We start from the raw sequence: 13,749 nt of genomic DNA, 5'->3' as shown, positions 1-13,749 counted from the left end.
GGCACTCTTGCCACTGTTTGACAGAGCAATAACGGGTTGCTTTGTAGTGGAACTTGGGTTCACAGTAAACCCTTCTTTATGTCAGCGGATCATTGTGTAAATGAGAGAAGGAAGCGTGCCATGAACCTTGGTAGGTCCAAGGTGGGGGAGGTGTCGCAGCCAGTGCAAGTTGATGCCCTGCTCCGAGGTACTGTCAATACAAAATGTTGTGGTAGCAAGAACTTCTAGTGTTCATGTTAGATTGGCATGTTGTACACTATTTGAAGACAGTTCTCTGGGAGCTCTGGTGGGTTTGATTCTGGTATGTTTATACAGCTTTTGGGAGTCAGCAAGGAGGGAGAGATTGTTTACAGTGAACAGACTTTGGGGAGATAGGGCATTCCATTATCCTGGTTTTCAGGATAATGAATGGCTTGATGGCTCTAAGTAATTGTTCACAAATGACTAGTTTATGAAGTAGTCCAGTAAGTAAGGTTTATGGCTTCAGCATGTAGCACAATTAACTCTTACTGGGTGGGATTTTTTTATTATTATTATTCTTACTGTTTTTCTTCCTCTGGCTGAATTTTAGTGTGATGGTGCTTGCATCAGAAAATTATTCTTTAATTTTAGCAAAGAAACAGATTTTTTTAAGTTGCATGTGTAAATGCATGGAATGCTGTGACCAGAGTTGGCATGTGTTTCTGTGCCAACAACTAGGCTTGATTTGCAATGGTAGTTCATTTCAGAAGGATTGGATGGCATTTGAATGAAGCAGCATGTTGCTTAGTCGGAGGGAGCAGCCTGTCCCCTGCTAGTCTGGCAGCTGTGCAGAGCTGTGGCACCTTCGTCACAGTGCCACTGCCAGGACTCATGGAGGAATGTAACCAATGAGCTGATAGACACATTCAACATTTTGTTGAAAAGCATTGAAATGACTGCAAGTACCGTTTTCATCACTGTAATTGCGATTGATGCTCGCCACCAGGAATGATGGATAAGACACCTCTCGAGTCTGGGCAGTCATCTGTCGCTCTGTGTTGCTAATAACAGTAGTAATAATAGAATGTTTTAGAATAGCTTGAATGAAGGTGGCTAGGAACTCGCATTTACTTTTAACATATTGGTTACTCATTACTATGTCAATTAATTCCATAATGATGTAAATTTTTGCTGATGGTATATTGGAGCTTTCAATTGACTGGGATGATACTCTGCTGGCTCTGTCTTCAGACCAGAGAGGGTATACCTAAGAAGCCGTTGAACTTGACGGGACAATAAGATGCTGGACTCTATGTTTGGTATACGCTTGCAGTGGGGAAATCTCAACTGAACTTGAGCTGTGGTTATGCAACAAGGTGGAGGAATCCACCATGGTGGGAGGGTTTGGGGAGGGATGGGGAGAACCCAAGTACCTATGAAACTGTGTCACATAATACAATGTAATTAATGAATTACAAATAATAAATAATAATTAAAAAAAAGAATAGCTTGAAAAATATCAGAGCCAGGTCTCCAGTGTTATAGGGGAGGGACTTGGCTATGAATTGTGACTGACAGCTACAAAGATCATTCCAGGGGAAGAAGTAGTTGAAAGGAATTATGAATTAACCTAATAGTGAACTGTGCCCATTAGGAAGTAGTCTGATTCCTCCTTCCTGGTCAGTGTCCTAGTTGCACACAGGGGGATGGGACATTCGGCCCACAGGCTATGTGAGACCAGCAACATTATTTAATCAGACGCCACCAAGGCCAACTGCAGGTAGGACTCAAAATTCAGTTCATCTAAAACAAGCTAATATTTTAGTTGACAATTTTGTGTGGCCTGCTAATTGATGCTATAAGTATCTAATGGTCTTTAGAACCCCCACCAACAAAAAAAAAGTCCTACCCTTTGGATTTGATTTCTTTAGCAGTATCTATGTTTTGAATAATTAGAGGATTCCAAGTAGGTCTGAAAATGCTGTCTCTTAATGTCTCATTAAGTGCTGATTGCGGCTGCCTAGTGGGTGTTCCATTACCTCCCTGAAAGCTGTGGTGTTAGTGGGACACACTTCATGGGAACACCTAAGACGTTGTCATCTGAGGATCCTGCCTCTGCACGTAGGAATTCTGAACCTCTGTACAGCAAGTAAAGTAAAAATCGTGAGGTTTGAGAAACAACATTTCAAAATTTGAAGGATTGTTGGAGACCATTTGACCCAAACATCAGCTTGCACTGATTTTGAAAACCTGGAGAATTGAGTGAGTTCCCTCTGGCCATGGCTTAGCAGTGAGTGGTCAGCTCGGGTGCTGTTGTCTTCTACTTCTCCATCTTCTGCAGCTTTCCTTCTGTCATCCCCTTTAGTCTCCATTTTGTTTGGGACATTTCCACTTCCCTTCCCCAGTAGGACAAATCGTTCTTGTAATTTTCCCAGGCAGCCTATGAACCTTCACTTCAATAACTATAAAAAACAAGAAACAGAAAAAACTTGGGTGGGTTGACTCTATCATTTCTTTTAAAAAGTCTTTTTTTTTTTTTTAGGGAATTCTTTTGTTGGCATTCTTGTTGGATAGGACAAATAAGTCTGTGGTGGAATTTCGATATTCTTGCAATTTTTCTGATAAAACTAATAACCCCTTTAACTTAGAACCAGCCAATTTGCTGGTAAGTTGCTGTTTCTGTTTAGAATTGTCCAGCATTACACAGCCAAGTTACTATCAGAATCAGATCTCAATCTGTGAACTGTTCTCAAGACTGTTTAACACCTACTGCATCCAGATGGAATTGGAAAGAAATCTTTTTAAAAAATGTAGGCTGAGAAAGTCATGTCCTCTGTTTTACTGCGTGTGTAAGGCAGATGAAACGAAGAATGCTTTAACAGTGAAAACTTTTTACATTGTTCATAAAAATTTTTGGTAGATGTCTCCCCAAAATTGATCTTTTTTCCTTGTGTTACATTTGTACAAGTTAGCAGTTATCCAGCAGGCACTGTAGATATATGACTCAGCACTTACTTTTTTCAAAACTACGTGGTTGTATGGATTAGAAGAATGTGTGGTCCAGTTAAAGAGACAAGATCTAAGTAATCCAGATAGTTTGAGGCAGCATGGACGGATGCATGTTCAAAGAGCTTTGAGCTGTCAGCTTCTCATTGCTGTGACAAAATACCAGAGGCAGGCTAATCTCAAAAGTGTGCTCTCACTCATGGCTCTGGAGGCCCACAGTCCACCATCAGGTAGGCCCCATGGGGTCAGCCTCTGGTGAGGATGTTCTGGCCTAGTCTCACAGTAGCATAGGGCAAAGACAGAGCTGGCCTGGATCTGTCTGGGTGGTCTCTCTGGGTGTCCTGGTGCAGGCCACCAGGATTCAGTCTTGGAGGTTCCACCCCATAGCTCAATCCAGTCTGATCACTTCTCAGAGGCCTCACCCCTCAACACTGTAATTAGATTCAGTTTCTGCCTTCTTAGTGCCATTATTTATGATTGGGGCAAAGAGGAGCTGTTAATTTCCTGCAAGATTTCAGGGACAAAATCATACTCAAACCATAACACAGATCCTATCTGTTTTATTATGTCTTTGCTCAGTGAATTAGAATCTCCTACCTGCATGCAGTACTATAGGATGCTTAGTTTAGCCTAATGTTTGTGATTATATAAAATCTTCGATCAAGCTAGATTGCATTTCTATAATATCACGTAAGAAATTGAAGTAATGATGAAAACATTTTAAAAAGGTATGCAAGACAGGTGTCATGAAGCTGGACCTGTAAGCGTGGGTGGATGATGTGCGGCAGAGGCAAATCTGAGGACATTTGGAACCAGGAATAAACACGATGAGGCATTTGGTAGCTAGTGAAGAAACTAGATTATGTTGGACAAAAGGGGCTAGTGAATGTTGCATGGGGGATTGGGAATAGGCACTGTATTTAGGGAAATCATTGAAAAATGCTAAACTGACCCAAATAGATGAAGGTGTTAGAGTTTTTACTCTGATGATTGTCAAGATGTGTTAGGTATCTAACCATTCATGATGAAGACAGCCAAGAACTGGGGCCAGTGCAGGCGCATGTAATCGGTATTCATGCACATGTGTGCGTAGAGCCCAAAGGGAAGCCCAAAGCCAGCTGGAGTCAGAGTTCCTAGCAGAGAGGGATCAGGAGTGTTCTGAATGCGAGTGGGCCAGTTTATCATGTGGCAATCAGGAGCTCCCAAAGGTGGCCCATGCACCCCTCCCATCTCCGACACTCGTCCAGGGTGTCTGCAGAGTCGGAACTGCTTTCACAGTATAAGTGCCTACAGCTTCAGAGGCCGTGGTGGGGACGCTGACTGGCCATGGCCCTAAATTGCACCAGTAGTTAGAGGTGCCGGAGCACCGCATACTTAGAAGCAAAGGACACGGGTTTCCCTTGTGCATATCACTGTTGAAGCAGTAAAGTTGATTAATTTTATCACGTTTCACACCTTTTAGTTTTTGTATTCTGTATGATGAACTGAAAGATATGCATACAGCCCTTGTATAGTTTTAACCATAATCCCAACCAACATCAATTGTCTGAAGCAACCCCTGCTTCAAACAGTGACAGACAGCCTATGGTTGTTCAAACCTGGGGTCTTGAAAGTTTCTCAAAAATGACCCTAGTCAGTACATCCCTTCACAGAATGGACTGTACTTGGTGCCAGTGATGAAGTTCAGACTGGCATGTGAAAATTAAAACACCAAACTGTTTTATCTCTGCCACTGTAACTTTGCTGCTTTCCAGTACGGAAACATTTTTCCAGTAGTAATAAGAATGATTTTCCAGTGTTGTACAGTCACATGTGTCACTACTTGGAAGATCTCCGTAAGTCAGCTAGTCAGTGTTTTCCAGATGACCAGCGGGAAATGTTAACAAGCAAACATATCAACACACGTCACGGCGGATTGAGTGCAGAATCCGGAAAGCGCCAGTGTCGGGGGGACAGCGGGCCTGTCCCCCACAAACTCACGCAGATGCTTAAACTCTACTGTCTGAATGTGGACAATAGCTGGATTAAGGGTGGGGACTTGATCTGATTTTAGCATCTGAGGGGGGTCTGCTCACCGGGGGTGTGGCCTCAGCGGTTCTGCAGAATGCTGGTTCAAGTGCAGATTCTTCCTAGCTGCTCACCACGTGATCAGGCTCCCATCAGACTCCAGAGCGTGGACCAGCTGATGCTGTGGCCTCCCACCACAAGCTCTCCTCAGAAGGTCTTCCCAGAGCTTGTAGTTAAAGCAACAACAAAGACAGAAATGCCAGCTGTGTTTTATTAAACTAAGGACATTTGCAAAACGTAAAACAGAGCCACCCTTCTAATTTTTTGTTTGCTTTCTAAAAGAATAGGGTTCTTATTTTGTTATATTTAAAAAGGAAAGATATTGATATTAACACATAATGGCATATTATTGTTTTAATGAATTAATAAGGATTTTGGATTTTCAAAATTTAAAAAGCTATTTGAGATCCTTATTCTTTTTTTTTTTTTTAAGATTTATTGTATTTTTTACTGGAAAGGCAAATCTACAGCGAGAAGGAAATACAAAGAGGAAGATCTCCCATCTGCTGGTTCACTCCTCCAAGTGGCCGCAATGACCAGAGCTGAGTTTATTTGAAGCCAGAAGGCAGGAGATTGTTCAGGTCTCCCACATAGGTGCAAGGTCCCAAGACTTTGGCCCTTCAACTGCTTCCCCAGGCCACAGGCAGGGAGTTGGATGAGAAGTGGAGCAGCCAGAAAACAAATTTGCTCCCATATGGTATCCCAGCGGATACAAGATGAGACTTTAGCCACTAGGCTATCGCACCCGCCACCCACCTACCCCAGACACACCATTCTTTTTTCTGTTTTAATCTTGGGGTTTTTTTAAATTATTTTTTTATTATTGTTTTAAGATACAATTCCATAGGCTGTGGGATTTCCCGTTCCCTTTCCCTGGTACCCCCTCCCCATTCATTTTTAAAGTGGAAAGGGATCCTGAGACCCAAAGGCCTCAGAACTACTGTGCCAGAGCATAGGAGAAGTCCATAGCATCGTGACGTCATCCTGGCAGAATGCGTTATCGTTCAGCTTTCCCCTTTCTCCTGCAGAGCTCAGGAGTGCCCAGTGATGTTTACTGAAACAGGTCAATCACGTGCCTGTCTCAGCTCTTTATTGCTAACAGTAATACTGTGCACTACACCTCTCCACCAGGTAAATGTCCTTCCCCAACACTAGAGAGCCAGTGGTGGCCTTGAACCGAATCAGCCTGAGCCCCCAACCCAGCTAGAGGCTGTTGAAGGAGGGAAATAAACAGGCCGCACCCACCCCTGGGAAATGCAGGCGGGCATGCGTGCTTACCAGCAAAGGCTGCCTTAACCTATCACCACCAACACCACTCCTCTGGAATCTTCAAATTGCAGGGAGTGGTGTCTTCTAATAAGCTTTAGAGGAACTGTGACAGTAGCATAAATAAAACTCAGTGCATGGCAAAATCTAAAGTAGAAGTCAAGGCCATGGGATGCGGGGGCTACCCACGAGCGCTTCATTGGAGATCCTGTCAAGACTGGTAGATCATGGTGTTTCAATTTGAAAGAGACCCTTAGGAAAGAGTCCCAATCCAAATCCCCAGTCCCCAAATCTTTCATCATCCCCCAGACCATGAGGCTGAAAAAGACCCAGAAAACTACCAAAGTTTACACAGTAAGGGGCTGAGTCAGGCCCAAGGGCTCACCTGGTCTTTTCCCACGGTTCACTGCTGCGGTCATGAATGGCAGAGCCTGGAGGTTGGCCGGCTCTGGGGAGGTGGAGTTGATATGTCCCATCTGTAGCATGTGCCCGTCTGCCCCCAACCTGCTTTGCCAGCACTTGCTGTCCTCTCTGCCTTCCAGATCAGGGATGGACGATCTAAGTGATTCTAAACCTCCACAAACTTCTACATTCATATTTAATTCAACCTGTATGAGTTTGAAGAGTTATATTCAGTATTGTGGATTTTTTTTTTAAATAGGCCAGAGCAGCCAATATAAAGTTGTCCTTTTGTGACTCACTCAGAAAGCAGGTAATACGTGGAGAAAGAAGACTTAAGCTTCATTGTAACCGTTTCCCCATCCAGGAGGAAAATAGACCCTTAGTTAGAAACTTGAGCCTCCCCTCTCCACGGAAAGGTTGCAGATTTCCATCCAAGTGTTTGTTTTTTTCAAATTTGAACATCCTTTCCAAACGTAAGCAGAAATTTTGACTGTAACATGTGTTTGTGGAGGGTCCTGTCTAACCCAGCTGGCTTTTGTCCAAATAATGAGTTCAGACAATTTAGAGGTAGCTCCTAGGTGCCCTTGGTTTTTGTTGAGAATTGGAAAACCACATTTACCATCACCTTGTCTCTGGGCAGCAACTTTGAACAGTTACTTGGGGGATTTTTCACACAAAGTGCCTTGGAAGTTTTTGTCACCGTAGATTCTCAGTTACCATGGGAGTGAATATCCATAGAGTGTGCTGTGTGTTTTTATAGTACTCGGAAAGGCAAGCAAGTGTATGACTTTCGCTGTGTTTACAGGGTTTGGCCCTTACCCAAAGGGAGATTTCTTTTTTAATCATTTGTTTGAACAGATGTGTAAACAAAAGCATGGCTGCCTCTCCGACTTTGCTATTCAAGGTTTAATGAAGAAGCAAGATGAAAGAGCACTTGATTGTGTACACTGGGGCAAAGCTGGCATGCTCAGGCCAGCATGGGGGCGTGTGGACCACACGGTGAGCCTTGGGTGTTTGTCAAGCTCTGTGCCATTCTCAGGAATAAGCTGTAGACCAAAGAACTTTCCTCTGTTGGGCAGATCTTCCAGTGATCTCAGAATCAGAACTCTTAGTGAAGCTTCTATTTGAGATTCTCAATCGGTCCAAGCCATCTAGACCATTCAATTCCCTTTTTTTTTTAATCTCTCTTTTAAGATTTATTTATTTTACTTGAAAATTACCACAAGAAGATTTTCCATTTGCCGGTTCACTCCCCAAATGGTCACTACAGCCAGTGCTGGGCCAATCCGAAGGCAGGAGACAGGAGGTTCTTCCGGATCTCCCACACAGATGCATGGTCCCAAGGCCTTTGACCATCCTCCACTGTTTTCCCAGTCCATAAGCAGTGAGCTGGGTCAGAAGCAATGCAGTTAGGACATGAACTGGAGCTCATATAAGATGCTGGTACCACAGACAGAGGATTAGTGTGTTGTCACTGCACTGGCTTCTCCAGCTCCCTTGATCCTCTCCCTAATCACCTGAGTACCAGAATGTCCTCCCTAAGGCGCTGAGGAAGGTTCATGCGGCTATGATGTAAACACTGCTCAGCTGTACTCTATGAAGTGTGTCCTGGAAAGATCCCCCAGTAGACAGACTCATTCCAAACTTGCTTCCTAAGATCTGACAAAGCACCGATTGCCTGCCATGACCAGGCTGTCAGTCCTACCAGGCTGTCCTACTTCACCGTCCACCATCCCCTTCCAAGCTGCCTCTGCCAGGTGTGTGTGTGTGTAGGGGGAGGCGGGGGGGAGGCTGTTGTACAGATGAGGAGAGCAGAAGGAATCAACACTGCCTGCCTGACTTCCCACCTGTCTCCAGGAACTAGCCTGAGGAACCTGAGAAGGATGGAGACTGCTGAGTGTTTGTCCTGCCAGAACAGGAATGGAACCTGCTTGGGCTTTGCTTGGGGGGCTTCTCACCCCAAGGATATAGGAACAGTCCATCGCCATCCACTTGTGTCATCTTGCCACTCCCACCTAGGTGCCCTCTGCAGCTGTTAACTAAGCTGCCTCCAAAATTGCATCATACTTCAAAGAATAGCAATAGGAGGAGATTTTTCTCCTTATACAGTCTCTAAACTATTCACTGTAGTTTCCTACTATGTAAAGATAAAATCCATCTGTAGGCTAATGTAATCAAAGCAACCCTAAGGTAGGAGGGGTGTCCCTTTTTCTCCTTTTTTTAGCGGGCTCTTTTTAAGCATTGTTATCTGCAGATCTGAATTTGTTTTGTTTTGTTTTCCTACCAATTGATATGCAGAATATAACACTTTCTTCAGCTGAGCCTTTCAATACATGCTGTTTCAATGAAAACACACACATGTTGCCTTATATCTAATTCTGAAAGCAAAAGGAAAGCATTGATCATTAGAGCTTGTCTGAATGTCTCCTCCTGTGATCCAGGCGGGGTGAGGCCCTTTTCTGCAGTAACCAACACTTCCCCAGGACAAGGAACTTGTACGGGGAATCACGGAGAGTTAGTTCTCCTGACATGGATTCATCTTGGCATCTGTTAGAGAAAAAAAAAGTTTATTTTCAAAAGTTTCCCATTACTTAGTATAATCCTAGTATATGTCTTGTAGAACTTGAAATGCTAAAGGCTGCCATTATTTATTTTAAATATTTAAAGCTACCATTGCATATTTTAATATGTCTTCATATTTTTCAAATACATTTTACAGTTGCATTAGAAAACTTAACAATCTAAAAACTACCAAAATTGAATCATTCATTTTTAAAAATTAAAAGAAAAACAAGAAAGGAAGAAGGGAGGAGTGGGTGGGAAATATTATTATGCTCCTAAAACTACCTATATATAAATAAAATATATAAAGATTTCAAAAGAAAAATGATTATATCTGCAAGACTGTGTGTCTAATAGACTGTAGTAGTGTTTGTCCGTCAGAACATTTCTTAAATGATAGTTTAAGTGGGTATAGAATTTAAGGCTGGCCAAAGCTGGGAGCCAAGATCCCCCTCTCCCCTTAAGTCCAGCTCCCTTGCCATCAGCACTGCCTCCCAGGGTGCGCCTTAGTCGGAAGCTGGAATCCTGAGTGGAGCCAGTACTTGGAGCCAGTACTTTGAAATGGAATGCATGCAACCACCAAATCAAGTGCCTGCCTTTCCATAGCACCCTTTTAAAGATGTGGGCCCAGAGCTAAAGAGTATTGGAAGAAATAAAAAGATAAAATGTTGTTTTCATTTGACCAAAAAGGACTGGTTTTCCTGATTTTTTTTTTTCACTTCCTTTTCGTTTTCTCAGACGTATAAAGAAAAAGCAAACGAAGCGGAGGGCCAGCCGCCCCGGGAAGGAGGCGTTTCGTCTCCCCTTTACCTTTCACACCCTGTGAGCCAGAGGAAGAAGCGAGTCTACCGTACCGGCCAGAGCACCTTCATAGTCGGAGAAACGCCGAACAGAATCCGCAGGTGCGTCATCTGCGCCAGCACTAGGCCAGCGAGTGACCCCAGGGAGAGCTTCTCCTTGGCAAAATGCACAGATGCGTATTTCAAAAGTCATTTGGATTCACCGTACACTTTTTTTTAAAATCCCACTTTAAATGCTTTCAGAAAGCCAATCCCTACATGTATCTTATTCACAAACTCACGTGGTCTACAGAAAGGAAGGACTTAAGTACATTTTGTTCATTCACTTTTCAGTCATCAGGCACCTAACAGGTGCCCAGGCATTGTGGTAAGTTCTGCAGCGTGCAGTCCTCAAGGCTGGGGACCCCCCAGGGCAAGATGTCCACTGGCTTGCAGGTGATCAGCCACAGAGAGGAACATGTAGGGAAAGACCCCTTATCCCTGTGACATCTCTTCATGTGAGAAACCAATCCAAGTAGAATCAGGCCGCATCCTCATGGCATCTTCTGTCCTTAATTACCTCCTGTGGGTGCTGTGCCTGTCCTTGGGAATTCAGCAAAATGGGGGAGAGAGCTCAGGCCGCAGCACCCTCTCCTGTCACTCGGCAGGAGGGGATCTTTGCCCACATCTTGCCCCAGGGTTCCACAAGGCCCACTCCCTCACACACACTAACAAACATTGTCAGTGCCTGGCACCAGGATCACACCTCACTTCTGCAATAGTGTCAGACCTTTTAGTTTAGCTCTTCATACCCAAGTTGGGCCAGTTGGGCCCTATAAGGAGAGAGAAGGAAAGGGTTTTTCTTTTCTTTCTTTTTCAGAAAAAAATTTTTTGCTTTCCTAAGACCCTGCGTGGGCCGACCATGTATTTCACAGGACTTGAATGTAATATAGACTTCGAGTGTGCATGATGTAAATTATGGTTCTCGTGTCACCCGTAAATCAGCTCACGGGAGGAACGGCATGCTGGGATCTCATAATTTATCAGAAATGCCTTTAAGTATAAATCAAAGTCATTCTAAGAGCTGGTGATTTCATGTGCTGAAATATTTTTGTCAGTAGCATGAGGAAGGAGGTCATATTTACTGGGATGGAAGGCACTTTCATGATGGAATTGAGCAGACATTGAAAGAACATTGCTTCGCCTCCATATACCCTATCATTTATGATGTGGTCCTAACAATAACGCGCACCTAAAAATAACCACCCGTTTTGTTCATTAAATCTCTAGAAAGCAGTTTGAAGAAATGGCCTCCTATTTTAAATCAGCTTCCATAAAGGAGTTTGCCAGAGTTATAACCAACGCCAGTTCAGAAGAGCGACAAACAATGCTCAGAGACTTCTATACCTCTCAGTACCCGGAGCTGGGAGAACTCTACACAGTCGAGTCTGCTCCCGAAGTCGTCACATCCACCAGCAAGAAAGGGCGCAGCGGCGGGAACCGGTCTTGCAAAAGAGAACCTGTTACCCAGGTTAAGTCATCCAGTTCCCAAGCTTTGGCCTTCAACGAGTCTGCCAGCAAAATCGCTCACAAAGGGAAATCAGTTCTGTTTCAGAATGACAATGCCAGTCAAGAAGTGCTTTCTGATGAGGTCAGAGCCCTTGGCTGTCCCCAAGAGACGGATGAGGGGAGAAGCAGCCATACTTCCAGAGGTACCACAGCATCCAGTGCCCCAGACGGGAACTCGGAAGGACGCGGGACACGGTCAGCAGACACCATGCAAGCCCAACAAGACCTTCCCAGCACAGGCCTTCCAGGGAGCAGGCTGTCCCGGTTGGAAAACAAGGCGGTCGAAAACCGAGCAGTAGACAGCACCTCTATGGCAGGCTTACTGGGGGACACCTCCATTCTTGACGACCTCTTTAAAAGTCACCGGAGTGTTCCTGTACAGACGCCAAAGAGAACCCCTGCAGGGCCCGTAGAAAAAGCAAAGCAGAGGCCCAAAGACTTCTGGGACATCTTGAACGAGCAGAACGCTGACAGCCTTAGCAAACTCACCGACCTGGCGACGATAGAGACTTTGTGTGAGAAGGTGCCCAGGCCCGCTCCCTCCAGGGGGAAAGGGCAGCTAGAGGCTTCTCTCTGGAAGTCCAATGACAAGTTCCTGTGGAAGACCTTCTGCCCCAGTGACCCAGAGGAGAGCACAGCCAGCCCCACACAGAGCAGCCCCGGGGCCTGCACCTGAGCCCTGGACGCCACATCTCGCTCCGTCTGTCAGCCTAAGCCTTCAGCACGTCCTCACTGTGAAATGTCCAGGGTGTCATCGTGGCCCGTCGTCTTTGGTATCTGGAAGATGATTCTAGATCTGCTATCGGTGAAATTAAGTGACCCGAGAGAAGTCAGTTGCCCTGATGTGCGTGTTTTGCAATACGAAAGAAGAAGGGTTTGAACTTGATCAAGAGCGTCCTTACAGGTTAAAAAGGAAAAATAAAAATTAAAATAAAGAAAAGCTTCAGTTTGCTCCCCTAAGTTCCATGGTTCGTTCAGTCATGGGCCAGATCATGCCCATCCACCCCCCACATGAGGTACACGCAGATGTGTTTTTTTCCTACTATTTGGAAAATAATTGCGTTTTTCCTTTCCCCTACGTATCATGTACTATTATTGAAAGTCATATGTGGTAATGAATCACGGTATGGGATTAAAATGGTAATTCGGTGACATCGCAGGGCGCATGCTGCATAGCTGTGACATCACGTGTAATGCTAACGTAATCAGATTACCAACAGTAGCCACGGATACCAGTGCCTGGCCTTGTATTTATGTGTTTATCTTACAACTTGATGACAATCGATTGAGGTCAGTCAGGCTTTGCATAGCGCTTTTATAACTAGACACGAGTCTACACGAGTCAACATCGGGCTTTCCTTGAAACTATCACATTTTTGTTGAATCTATTCTGTACAGTTTTATGAACCAACTGGAATGTTCTGTTCAATACATTTATTTAAAAGTATCTACTCCGGCTCTGTGTTCTTTGCCGATGAGGTGTAACTACAGGAATAAGCAGGATGCCACTGCTCTGCGGACTCGTGTCTGTGAGGCTCCTGGGGCCGTGCCTGCCTGGCACACGGGAGGGAGGGAGCTGAGGCTGCACAGATCCCAGGTCAGACATGTTGTCACAACATTCCCTCAGCTAGGCTCCCGGGGCTCCCCAGGAAGAGGCGTTCTTCAGGCAGTGGGTGTACTCAGAAGCACTGGAGACAGAGAACTCCTGAGCACGCAAGAGGTAGCGCCTCCGCTCAGAAACCAAGCGAATAAACAGAAACCTTTTCTCAATTGACTGAATGGTCAAGTCCATTTTTCTCTAGGACAACAGTGCTTGGCCCTAGAGAATGATGAAATGTGTTTTGTATCATGATCCATTACATATGAATACAGAAATAAAATGTTTATGAATTAATACTCTTTAAGGCATGCAACAGCACCTGGACATTTTCCTCTGCTAGGCTGGTGTGCGTGTGTGTGTATGTTGCTGTCGTAACCCCTTGGTTTTCTGACCCACTGGTATCTGGGAAGCATGATTTGAAAACCACTGCCTTCAGGTTATACAGCCAGTCCTTTTGTTTGCCACCTGCTCTTGAGTTGTCTCCCAGATTTACCAGACTTCTACCACTGGGGACTTTATAGGAAATAAATGCATCAT

The 13,749-nt window shown here is 44.6% G+C and overlaps 1 protein-coding gene across 1 annotated transcript in view; it reads left to right on the top strand.

The window, feature by feature from the left end:
• Positions 1–12,379, top strand: part of ERCC6L2 (ERCC excision repair 6 like 2) — a 60,322-nt gene extending 47,943 nt beyond the window's left edge. The window contains exons 18-19 of the mRNA XM_058657356.1: positions 10,003–10,166; positions 11,334–12,379. Coding sequence (XP_058513339.1) covers positions 10,003–10,166; positions 11,334–12,288 — 1,119 coding nt within the window. The 3' untranslated portion in view covers positions 12,289–12,379. The remainder of the gene's footprint in view (positions 1–10,002; positions 10,167–11,333) is intronic.
• Positions 12,380–13,749: the final 1,370 nt, after the last annotated feature.

The sequence above is a fragment of the Ochotona princeps genome, chromosome 31 (assembly GCF_030435755.1).
Source record: "Ochotona princeps isolate mOchPri1 chromosome 31, mOchPri1.hap1, whole genome shotgun sequence".
In the NCBI taxonomy this organism is placed as follows: Eukaryota; Metazoa; Chordata; class Mammalia; order Lagomorpha; family Ochotonidae; genus Ochotona; species Ochotona princeps.
The sequence above is the reverse complement of the archived record's forward strand: the minus strand, read 5'-3'. Positions and strand labels throughout refer to the sequence as shown.